Consider the following 12,596-nt stretch of genomic DNA (forward strand, 5'->3'; position numbering starts at 1 on the left):
TCTGTGTAATGGGCAGGTTTGTCTCACTGTCTGGAGGTTTTGGCTGCTATGATTGGATAGAGTGCACGCAGCACAGATGCTTCTCCCGTGTTAGTGGGCACTGGGAAAGTGGCCATGATCATAATCCATAACCAACCTCCAGTAAGTCGTGACGAACTCATTTACAAAAAAACTCTGCTTTGGACAAAACTGACTTTATGACCAAAATTATCCTATTTACACTTTGCAGTCAATTTTGACACTACACTCTAGAACGTAAATTATCTTCAGCTGTCCCAATAAGAGAACCCTTTTGAAGAACCTATTTTGGCTTCAGGTAGAACCCTTTCCACAAAGGTGTCTACATGGACCCAAAAGGGTTATACATGGAACCAAAAATGGTTCTCCTATGGGGACAGCCGATGAACCCTTTTGGGAAAAAAGTCAGAGTGTAGAATTAATGTTTCTGACTCATATCGATGCGACATAGAACCAACTTCTTTGGTTTTGAACGGCCTAAGGGGCAGTTGACCTTTCATTTCAGCTGAATTTCAAGAAATAAAAGTGAGAATAAATGAAATGCTACATTTTAAAATGCCTCCTTCTCTAGCACTGTGATCCACATGTCATCCACGCCTTTCTCTGATACCGGGAGCTTTCCAACATCTTTGTTCTGCTTGAGAGAGTTCGAGTTGGTGGGGATTGTCCTCACTTTTGTGAACTGTGCAATAGAATATAAACGAAACAAAGGAAAACAAGAACGTAAGACACCAGGAAATGCAGACAGCTACAGGTTCCAAAGAAAGAGGGTTAGAATACAGTGGCTTGCGAAAGTATTAACCCCCTTGGCATTTTTCCTATTTTGTTGCCTTACAACCTGGAATTAAAATAGATTTTTTTGGGGGGGGTTGTATCATTTGATTTACACAACATGCCTACCACTTTGAAGATGTCAAATATTTTTTATTGTGAAGCAAATAAGAAATAAGACAAAAAAACTGAACTTGAGCGTGCATAACTATTCACCCCCTCAAAGTCAATACTTGTAGAGACACTTTTGCAGCAACTACAGCTGCAAGTCTCTTTGGGTATGTCTCTATAAGCTTGGCACATCTAGCCACTGGGATTTTTGCCCATTCTTCAAGGCAAAACTGCTCCAGCTCCTTCAAGTTGGATGGCTTCTGCTGGTGTACAGCAATCTAAGTCATACCGCAGATTCTCAATTGGATTGAGGTTTGGGTTTGACTAGGCCATTCCAAGACATTTAAATGTTTCCCCTTAAACCATTTGAGTGTTGCTTTAGCAGTATGCCTAGGGTCATTGTCCTGCTGGAAGGTGAACCTCTGTCCCAGTCTGAAATCTCTGGAAGATTGAAATAGGTCTCCCTCAAGAATTTCCCTGTATTTAGCGCCATCCATCATTCCTTCACTTTTGACCAGTTTCCCAGGCCCTGCCGATGAAAAACATGCTGCCACCACCATGCTTCACTGTGGGGATGGTATTCTCGGGGTGATGAGAGGTGTTGGGTTTGTGCCAGACATAGCGTTTTCCTTGATGGCCAAAAAGCTCAATTTTAGTCTCATCTGACCAGAGTACATTCTTCCATATGTTTGGGGAGTCTCCCACATGCCCTTTGGCAAATACCTAACGTGTTTGCTTATTTTTTTCTTTAAGCAATGGATTTTTTCTGGCCACTCTTCCGTAAAGCCCAGCTCTGTGGAGTGTACGGCTTAAAGTGGTCCTATGGACAGATACTCCAATCTCCGCTGTGGAGCTTTGCAACTCCTTCAGGGTTATCTTTGGTCTCTTTGTTGCATCTCTGATTAATGCCCTCCTTGCCTGGTCTGTGAGTTTTGTGGGCGGCTCTCTCTTGGCAGGTTTGTTGTGGTGCATTATTCGTTCCATTTTTTAATAATGGATTTAATGGTGCTCTGTGGGATGTTCAAAGTTTCAGATTTGTTTATAACCCAACCCTGATCTGTACTTGGCTGCAACTTTGTCCCTGACCTGTTTGGAGAGCTCCTTGGTCTTCATGGTGCCCCTTGCTTAGTGGTGTTGCAGACTCTGGGGTCTTTCAGAACAGGTGTATATATACACTCAGATCATGTGACACTTAGATTGCACACAGGTGGACTTTATGTAACTAATTATGTGACTTCTGAAGGTAATTGGTTGCACCAGATCTTATTTAGGAGCTTCGTAGCAAAGGGGGTGAATACCACTTTTCTTTGAAACAAGTTATTTTTTTAATTTCACTTCACCAATTTTGACTTTTTTATGTATGTCCATTACATGAAATCCAAATAAAAATACATTTAAATTTCAGGTTGTAATGCAACAAAATAGGAAAAATGCCAAGGGGGATGAATACTTTTGCAAGGCACTGTAACTCAAATTAAAATGGAAAAAACAGGACAACAATGTTTGAAAACAACCAAAGAGGATCAGATTGGGACTTCCTAGTTAACCTTTATTTAAATAGAAAATGCACTTGAAAAATTGTCTGACCTTGGCAACTCTGCCCCTTTCAAGGAAGTCTTGGAGATTGACCTTGTCGTTCTGTGATGTGATGATGGGCCTAGAACAGAATCAGATACATTGAACAAAACCTAAGGCCATTTCTAAAGGCAGGAAGATGACTCATCCCCAAGGAGATAATCGTCACATTCGCTGTTGCTAGTGTTCATTATCTGTCACTTTATTCCTAGTTCTTTGCACATATCTACCTCAATTACCTCGTACGCCTGCACATGGACTCGGTACTGGTACCCCATGTATATAGCCAAGTTATCGTTACTCATTGTTTATTTAGTATTACTTTTATTATTACGTGTTTTACTTTTCTATTGTTTCTCTCTGCGTTGTTGGGAAGGGCCTGTAAGTAAGCATTTCACTGTTAGCCTGTTGTTTACGAATCATGTGACAAATAACATTTTATTAGAATTTGATTTGAATCAGTCAGACAGGGTCACCAGTGAGTTATTCTTATGAACAGAGAGAGATGAGCCTAAAGATGATGTCACACTGGTGTGGTCCTGGGTTTTTCCGAACACCCACATAAACAGAAGACTATGTACTGGTACCGGAGCACCAAGTCTAGGACCAAAAGGCTCCTAAACAGCTTCTACCCCCAAGCCATAAGACTGCTGAACAATTAATCAAATGGCCACCGGACTATTTACATCGACCCCCCTTCTATTTGTTTTTACACTGCTGCCACTCACTGTTTATTATCTATCCATAGTCACTACACCCCTACCTACATGTACAAATGACCTTGACTAACCCGTACCCCCGCACATTGACTCAGTGCCGGTACCCCCTGTATATAGCCTCTATTGTTATTTTATTGTGTTCATTTTTATAATTGTTTACTATAGTTTATTAGGTAAATATTTTCTTAACTCTTCTTGAACTGCACTGTTGGTTAAGGGCTTGTAAGTAAGCATTTCACGGTAAGGTCTACACTTGTTGTATTCGGCGCATGTGACAAATAAAGTTGGATTTGATTTGATAAACTGCATTGAATTCACTTTTCATCTGAGGTTTCAAGAATCAATGGGGTTGATGTGAAAGGATCAAGGATCAGCGGAATGGTTAAGTTTGGTCCAGGGCGGAGACACATACCTGTTCATCCCAGGGATGCTGCCCCAGAAGTATTGCGCTTTATGGGCCGGGCTCACTTTCACCGCATCCACCAGAACCGGGTTGCACTGACAACAGAGTATCAGTTAGTTGGGTTCTAAACTACAGAATATTTAGACAGTATGATTTGCATCCAAATTGAGAGATCTGATGCTGTGTTCATGTGCTCTCAAAATTATAACAGTTTCCGACTTCAAAACCGTTCATTCGGAGACCCAGACCAAGACTCATAAATATAAGTGGGGAAAGCTTGTTTAAAGCTTGAACCCTGAGTTTCACATGAACGCAGCACAATACAATTGTTCTGAGGAGAGTGAGTGAGTGGGGCTAGCTAACCACCAGAAAGCGGAAGATGTTGGCCTTGTTGTTCATGAACACCACGTTATCAAACAACCTAAAGGGCCGCCCGTCCTCTCTACTGACAGAGGTGTAATAAGCACCCATAACACAGGGGAATAGTCAGGTTATGCACTGTAGCTAGGCAGTGAACAGACCTTTCTAGGCAGCACTGTAGCTAGGCAGGTTATGCACTGTAGCTAGGCAGTGAACAGACCTTTCTAGGCAGCACTGTAGCTAGGCAGGTTATGCACTGTAGCTAGGCAGTGAACAATGCCATTTTGACCTTGCGCAACACTTAAACCACACTGCAGAACTGATATCCACATTAGAGCTAACAGTATGTTACACTATACTTGCCTATTTGAACTGCACCACATTTTCATACACTGCCCTCTACTGGTAATGTCTACAAGCCGCACTAAACCTGTGTTCCCCCAATATTCATTTAGCACCTTTGCTAAATTGTTGCCACCGCTGTAAAAAAATATTGTCATTTAAAAAATATATATTTATTTCTGGCGAGACGCACTTTTAAATGGATAGTCGTTGGCTCAATGACTAGTGGTCTATGGGAACAGCTAGCATGTCATTGCGCTAACACTATTAGCAATTCCCCCCTCCCCCGCTAGCCTTGCCACCACTGTTGAAAAAAATCCTAGGGGAAACTGCTACACTACGCGTATGGAAATGCATTTTAAAAAAAGTCCGTTGATCTATTCAAGTCTCGAACATACCAAACAGTCCCTTCCGTGCTGGGTTCACGATGGACAGATTGTTGCAAGAGCTCCCACCAATGAGCAGATCGACCAGACCCCACTTCCAGAATTGGATTGGATAAGACTAGTGCGGTTTTAGTACTACAATGTTTAAAATCGTCAGTAAATGCGCTGTGCCCACGTTACCAGACAACAGAATTGAAGTCCCCATACTGTACGTGCCGGACATCAGTATGATCTTGACTTCGTGGTTGATCTTGGAGACAGCAATTAACTCTGAACAGATCTCTGAGGCCACATATTTGTCCACCTTGAATCCCAGCTCTTTCAACGCCAAGTAACCCGAGAGTCAAATAAGAACACATTAACAACCATTCTGACGCACATCTTCCTTCACAATCTGGTTATGTGTTACTGTGCAAAGGTTCAGAAGTTCCTCTTCTCGTTAGACCTTAGAGGAGTATAATAGAATTTCCACCGTAGAACCAGAACAGTACAAAAACAGTAGAATTAGAACATAGAATAGAATAATCTTCACAGTAAGATCTTCATAATAGAATCAGAACAAATAACAGCGGAATCAGAACAGTAGAATTAAAACATAAATTAGTAGAATCTTTTCTGGAAAATCAGGACAACACAGAGTAGAATTGTAGATTCAGAATACAGGAATTCCGGCACTGCAGCTAACCTGTGCCAATCCCATCAAACAGTGAGAGAACCTTGATTGGGCGACGCATGTTGGCAGGGATGGACGGGTATACCCGGTGGAGCTCCTAGAGAGAGCAAAGGTCAAACTCTGTCATTCGGTTATTGACCAATAACAGCAGTAGCAGAATGTCAATTAATATTACTAATATGACAAATCAAAACAGAGAGCATTCCACCCTAAGGTGGTGTTATAAGAAAATATGGATTAAGGGGCCACTCACAAACTGAAAGGCACTATCATTTGCAAAAAAACTCCTGGACATGGATGCTCCAGTCCAGATGGGGTTTCAGGGCACTGTGGGCATGGTGTGGTTCGCACAGGTAGCAGATCCATGGATCCACCTCTTCAGAGAGTCGAAGGTACCTGGACCAACCAACATGTTTAGGCAGCCCGAAGAGTAGGAGCTGTGGAGAAGAAATATGCTTCGAACATGACCCATGTCTGGAAGGTTTAGAGTAGACAATGGCATAGGGAGCATCATTGAAGGCTGGTGGAGGGATAAATGGGGAGGACGGTCCCTCCTACCACTAGCCTCCATTGGAGTTAGAGAGTAAGTAGCAAAGACTGTTACTCACCGGCAGCAGCTGTCGTTCCCACAGAGGATGACCTCCCGGCCAGCACAACACACTGTACAGTATGACTGGTAGCCATCTTCATCGTACCGATAAAGAGTCTCAGTGAAGTTACCCTATAGGGAGATCATGTCAATTTTTTTTCAATGGCAGTATTAATCTGACCATTATTGTACCCCCTCTCCTTGAATTTTCTTTGCGTCTAAGCCATATTTCTGTCGAAATCTGATTTGTTTTTTGCAAATTCTTTTGAGTCGACAGAATTGGTTGTACGGAAACTGTTTTTCAAGGGAAGCGGGTGACAACTATCAGCCCTCAACAAATTGTTATGATCAGTAGGTTTCCTGTAAAGATCAGTGTATAGAACATTATCCTCACAGAAAATCAGAAGATCAAGGAAACGGATTTGACGTGTGTCAGATTGCATAGTAAACCTCAGGTGCTCAGAACAGGAGTTAAGAAAAGCATGGAACGCCTGGAGCTGTTTTGCATCATCCCTCCATAGAACAAAAATATCATCAATGTACCGTTTCTAAATGATTATGTTAGGCAAGAAAACATTTGAGAGTAAATGCACTGTTTCTCCATGTAACCCACATACAAATTAGCATAGTAAGGAGCCATAGGGGATCCCATAGCAGTACCCTTCTTCTGAATAAATAAATAATTTACAAACATGAAGTAGTTGTGTGTGTGAGTACTATTTCAGCCAATAATGCATGCACTGGAAGGTAATTTATTAAGGTCACGTTACAGAAGAAAATGTTCCATGGCTTCAATACCGTCCTCGTGTGGAATATTTGTGTATAACGACTCAACATAAAAAGTAACTCAAAGTATTATCAGGGAGAGGATCAAAATATTCAATAATAGAGATCATACTGCTGCTGTCCTTTACAAAAGGAGGGGAGCTGTTCTGCGACTGGTCTAATAAAAAAGTAAACAAAAGTCGATAATGCCCATCAAGCATTTCACTACACTCGCAATAACATCAGCTAACCATGTGTATGTGACCAATACAATTTGATTTGATACAATAGGGTGCCCTGGAGGTTTTGTAACATTCTTGTGTAATTTCGGCAAAGTATATAATGTGGTAATTTTACATTTGAGTCATTTAGCAGACGCTCTTATCCAGAGCGACTTACACATTGGTGCATTCACCTTATGATATCCAGTGGAACAACCACTTTACAATAGTACATCTATATCTTTTAGGGGGGGGGGGGGGGGTTAGAAGGATTACTATATCCTATCCCAGGTATTCCTTAAAGAGGTGGGGTTTCAGGTGTCTCCGGAAGGTGGTGATTGACTCCGCTGTCCTGGCGTCGTGAGGGAGCTTCTTCCACCATTGGGGTGCCAGAGCAGCGAACAGTTTGGACTGGGCTGAGCGGGAACCGTGCTTCCTCAGAGGTAGGGGGGCCAGCAGGCCAGAGGTGGATGAACGCAGTGCCCTTGTTTGGGTGTAGGGCCTGATCAGAGCCTGAAGGTATGGAGGTGCCGTTCCCCTCACAGCTCCGTAGGCAAGCACCATGGTCTTGTAGCGGATGCGAGCTTCAACTGGAAGCCAGTGGAGAGAGCGGAGGAGCGGGGTGACGTGAGAGAACTTGGGAAGGTTGAACACCAGATGGGCTGCGGTGTTCTGGATGAGTTGTAGGGGTTTAATGGCACAGGCAGGGAGCCCAGCCAACAGCGAGTTGCAGTAATCCAGACGGGAGATGACAAGTGCCTGGATTAGGACCTGCGTCGCTTCCTGTGTGAGGCAGGGTCGTACTCTGCGAATGTTGTAGAGCATGAACCTACAGGATCGGGTCACCGCCTTGATGTTAGTGGAGAACGACAGGGTGTTGTCCAGGATCACGCCAAGGTTCTTAGCACTCTGGGAGGAGGACACAAGGGAGTTGTCAACCGTGATGGCGAGATCATGGAACGGGCAGTCCTTCCCCGGGAGGAAGAGCGGCTCCGTCTTGCCGAGGTTCAGCTTGAGGTGGTGATCCGTCATCCACACTGATATGTCTGCCAGACATGCAGAGATGCGATTCGCCGCCTGGTTATCAGAAGGGGGAAAGGAGAAGATTAATTGTGTGTCGTCTGCATAGCAATGATAGGAGAGACCATGTGAGGATATGACAGAGCCAAGTGACTTGGTGTATAGCGAGAATAGGAGAGGGCCTAGAACAGAGCCCTGGGGGACACCAGTGGTGAGAGCGCGTGGTGCAGAGACAGATTCTCGCCACGCCACCTGGTAGGAGCGACCTGTCAGGTAGGACGCAATCCAAGCGTGGGCCGCGCCGGAGATGCCCAACTCGGAGAGGGTGGAGAGGAGGATCTGATGGTTCACAGTATCAAAGGCAGCAGATAGGTCTAGAAGGATGAGAGCAGAGGAGAGAGAGTTAGCTTTAGCAGTGCGGAGAGCCTCCGTGACACAGAGAAGAGCAGTCTCAGTTGAATGCCCAGTCTTGAAACCTGACTGATTAGGATCAAGAAGGTCATTCTGAGAGAGATAGCAGGAGAGCTGGCCAAGGACGGCACGTTCAAGAGTTTTGGAGAGAAAAGAAAGAAGGGATACTGGTCTGTAGTTGTTGATATCGGAGGGATCGAGTATAGGTTTTTTCAGAAGGGGTGCAACTCTCGCTCTCTTGAAGACGGAAGGGACGTAGCCAGCGGTCAAGGATGAGTTGATGAGCGAGGTGAGAAGGTCTCCGGAAATGGTCTGGAGAACCATTTTAACATTTCAACCAATTTTAGGGTGTTGAATTGCCAAAAAGTCGTGTTTTTTTGGGGGGGGGGGGGTAATCTGACCAGAATTTAAACACCCATCTAGGACAGGAAAGATAGTGTTCTGAAATTGGGAAGTGGGGTCACTTCGGAGTTTCTAAAAGGTGTTGTCAAGCAGTTGTTTATGACACTCATTTACATAAACTGTCCAATCCATGAGTACAACCGACCCACCCTTATCACCAGGACAGGTAAGGACTGACATATCGGATTGTAAATCAAGCAAAGTTTATAGTCTATCACTGTGCCATCCGTTTTGTCACCAAAGCCCCATACACTACCCACCACTGCGACCTGTATGCTCTCGTTGGTTGGCCCTCGCTTCATACTCGTCGTCAAACCCACTGGCTACAGGTTATCTACAAGTCTCTGGTAGGTAAAGCCCCGCCTTATCTCAGCTCACTGGTCACCATAGCAGCACCCACTCGTAGCACGCGCTCCAGCAGGTATGTCTCACTGGTCACCCCCAAAGCCAATTCCTCCTTTGGTCACCTTTCCTTCCAGTTCTCTGCTGCCAATGACTGGAACGAACTGCAAAAATCACTGAAGCTGGAGACTTTTACCTCCCTCACTAGCTTTAAGCACCAGCTGTCAGAGCAGCTCACAGATCACTGCACCTGTAAACAGCCCATCCAACCACCTCATCCCCAAAATGTATTTATTTATCTTTCTCCTTTGCACCCCAGTATCTCTACTTGCACATTCATCTTCTGCACATCTACCATTCCAGTGTTTAATTGCTATATTGTAATTACTTCGCCACCATGGCCTATTTATTGCCTTAACTCCCTTATCTTACCTCATTTGCACTCACTGTGTATAGACTGTTTTCTTTTTTCTACTGTATTATTGACTGTATGTTTTGTTTATTCCATGTGTGACTGTGTTGTTGTATGTGTCGAATTGCTATGCTTTATCTTGGCCAGGTTGCAGTTGCAAATAAGAACTTGTTCTCAACTAGCCTATCTGGTTAAATAAAGGTGAAATTACTAACATATTTTTCAACGAGTCTGCAATATGTCTCAATAGAGAGATTGCGAGATATATATATATATACACTGCTCAAAAAAATAAAGGGAACACTTAAACAACACAATGTAACTCCAAGTCAATCACACTTCTGTGAAATCAAACTGTCCACTTAGGAAGCAACACTGATTGACAATAAATTTCAAATGCTGTTGTACAAATGGAATAGACAACAGGTGGAAGTTATAGGCAATTAGCAAGACACCCCCAATAAAGGAGTGGTTCTGCAGGTGGGGACCACAGACCACTTCTCAGTTCCTATGCTTCCTGGCTGATGTTTTGGTCACTTTTGAATGCTGGCGGTGCTTTCACTCTAGTGGTAGCATGAGACGGAGTCTACAACCCACACAAGGGGCTCAGGTAGTGCAGCTCATCCAGGATGGCACATCAATGTGAGCTGTGGCAAAAAGGTTTGCTGTGTCTGTCAGCGTAGTGTCCAGAGCATGGAGGCACTACCAGGAGACAGGCCAGTACACCAGGAGACGTGGAGGAGGCCGTAGGAGGGCAACAACCCAGCAGCAGGACCGCTACCTCCGCCTTTGTGCAAGGAGGAGCAGGAGGAGCACTGCCAGAGCCCTGCAAAATGACCTCCAGCAGGCCACAAATGTGCATGTGTCTGCTCAAACGGTCAGAAACAGACTCCATGAGGGTGGTATGAGGGCCTGACATCCACAGGTGGGGGTTGTGCTTACAGCCCAACACCGTGCAGGACGTTTGGCATTTGCCAGAGAACACCAACATTGGCAAATTCGCCACTGGCGCCCTGTGCTCTTCACAGATGAAAGCAGGTTCACACTGAGCATGTGACAGACGTGACAGAGTCTGGAGACGCAGTGGAGAACGTTCTGCTGCCTGCAACATCCTCCAGCATGACCGGTTTGGCGGTGGGTCAGTCATGGTGTAGGGTGGCATTTCTTTGGGGGGCCGCACAGCCCTCCATGTGCTCGCCAGAGGTAGCCTGACTGCCATTAGGTACCGAGATGAGATCCTCAGACCCCTTGTGAGACCATATGCTGGTGCGGTTGGCCCTGGGTTCCTCCTAATGCAAGACAATGCTAGACCTCATGTGGCTGGAGTGTGTCAGCAGTTCCTGCAAGAGGAAGGCATTGATGCTATGGACTGGCCCGCCCGTTCCCCAGACCTGAATCCAATTGAGCACATCTGGGACATCATGTCTCGCTCCATCAACGCCACGTTGCACCACAGACTGTCCAGGAGTTGGCGGATGCTTTAGTCCAGGTCTGGGAGGAGATCCCTCAGGAGACCATCTGCCACCTCATCAGGAGCATGCCCAGGCGTTGTAGGGAGGTCATACAGGCACGTGGAGGCCACACACACTACTGAGCCTCATTTTGACTTGTTTTAAGGACATTACATCAAAGTTGGATCAGCCTGTAGTGTGGTTTTCCACTTTAATTTTGAGTGTGACTCCAAATCCAGACCTCCATGGGTTGATAAATTGGATTTTCATTGATTATTTTTGTGTGATTTTGTTGTCAGCACATTGAACTATGTAAAGAAAAAAGTATTTAATAAGATTATTTCTTTCATTCAGATCTAGGATGTGTTGTTTAAGTGTTCCCTTTATTTTTTTGAGCAGTATATATATATATATTGTGGCAGATCTCTTCAAGGTTAGGAGCATTTGTCACAAATTAAGTGGGAAACTGTCACCAAAATCATCCCAGAACGAGAGTTAATTCGAACAGGACAGTACCTGTGTGTTTGTTTCTCCGTCGGTACACGAATCGGGTTCTTGGTAGGTCCAGGTCCAAACGTCAACAGGTAATTCCAAAACAATCCAGCTCATACACGGTAAATCCAGCCAATATATATAGTCTCTTTCTCTATGGTTCACAGATCCTTCCAGCCCTCTCTCTCTCTTCCTGGTTTGTCTTGACCCTTTATCTGTGGGTCGGCCCCCCCTTCTGAGGGTTCCCCTTGCTTCTGGGAATTGTAGTTTTGGCAGTCGGCCATTTTGTGATCTGTAGTTCTGATCGGGGTGGCCATTTTAGTGATCGGGCAGAGGCCGTTTATTAGTTCTGCTCTCACACATCTGCCATTTATCACTCGACCCCCTTCTTTGCCACACATCTCCCCCCTAGATCCGACCCCCTAGATCGGGCTACCGCAGCAAAATATGCGTGCATGCGGGATAACCCATCCACATTTCCCATTTCCTTCCCTGCTCTGTGTTTCAAGTCAAAGTGAAATAGTTGGAGACTCAAAAACTACCGCATCACCCGAGCGTTCTTCTCTTTAGCCCTATGCATCCAGGTGAGTGGGGCATGGTCACTGATGAGGGTAAAGTGGCGCCCCAGCAGGTAGTATTTCAGACTTTCTAGAGCCCACTTTACTGCCAGCGCCTCTTTCTCAATGACTGAGTAGTTGGTTTCCCGTGGATCCAGCTTCCTGCTTAAAAACAGGATGGGGTGTTCCACCCCTTCTACTTCTTGGGAAGTACTGCTCCCAAGCCGACCTCAGAGGCATCCGTCTGAACCCCGAACTCTCTCTCAAAGTCTGGTACCACCAACACTGGATTACAGCAGAGAGCCTCCTGTAATGTCCTAAATGCTTTGGTGGCCCTTTCATCCCATTTGACCATGTTTGGCCCTCTGGCTCTAGTCATGTCGGTGAGTGGGGCGGCCACTGTGGCATAACTTGGGATGAACTTCCGGTAGTAACCGGTCAGCCCTAGGAAGGCTCGAACCTGCTTCTTATTTACTGGTTTCGGCCATTCTCTAATTGCCTCCAACTTCTTACGTTTGGGTTTGATTAACCCTCTTCCCACGGTGTATCCCAGATACTCTGTTTCCTCTAACCCCA

At 45.1% G+C, this 12,596-nt stretch overlaps 1 protein-coding gene across 1 annotated transcript; it reads right to left on the reverse strand.

Moving 5' to 3' along the window:
- Positions 1-478: 478 nt before the first annotated feature.
- Positions 479-5,770, reverse strand: LOC115166388 (DNA (cytosine-5)-methyltransferase 3C-like). The gene is made up of 7 exons (XM_029720294.1): positions 5,687-5,770; positions 5,371-5,455; positions 4,898-5,003; positions 3,961-4,042; positions 3,607-3,692; positions 2,488-2,557; positions 479-700 (listed from the first exon to the last, which is right to left on the reverse strand). Exons 1-7 carry the CDS (start codon positions 5,768-5,770, stop codon positions 569-571), a joined length of 645 nt encoding a protein of 214 aa, XP_029576154.1. The 3' UTR covers positions 479-568.
- Positions 5,771-12,596: the final 6,826 nt, after the last annotated feature.

Source organism: Salmo trutta, chromosome 28 (genome assembly GCF_901001165.1).
Source record: "Salmo trutta chromosome 28, fSalTru1.1, whole genome shotgun sequence".
Lineage (NCBI taxonomy): Eukaryota > Metazoa > Chordata > Actinopteri > Salmoniformes > Salmonidae > Salmo > Salmo trutta.

Bases quoted from the DNA above. Each gene is read 5' to 3' on its own strand.
- LOC115166388 (XM_029720294.1), bottom strand. From the start codon at position 5,770: ATGTTGGTTGGTCCAGGTACCTTCGACTCTCTGAAGAGGTGGATCCAT. The intron at 3,693-3,960 runs GTTAGCTAGCCC...CTCTGTTGTCAG, and splicing joins ACATCTTCCGCTTTCTGGTG to TGCAACCCGGTTCTGGTGGA. The intron at 2,558-3,606 runs GTATGTGTCTCC...ATTCTGTTCTAG, and splicing joins AGCATCCCTGGGATGAACAG to GCCCATCATCACATCACAGA.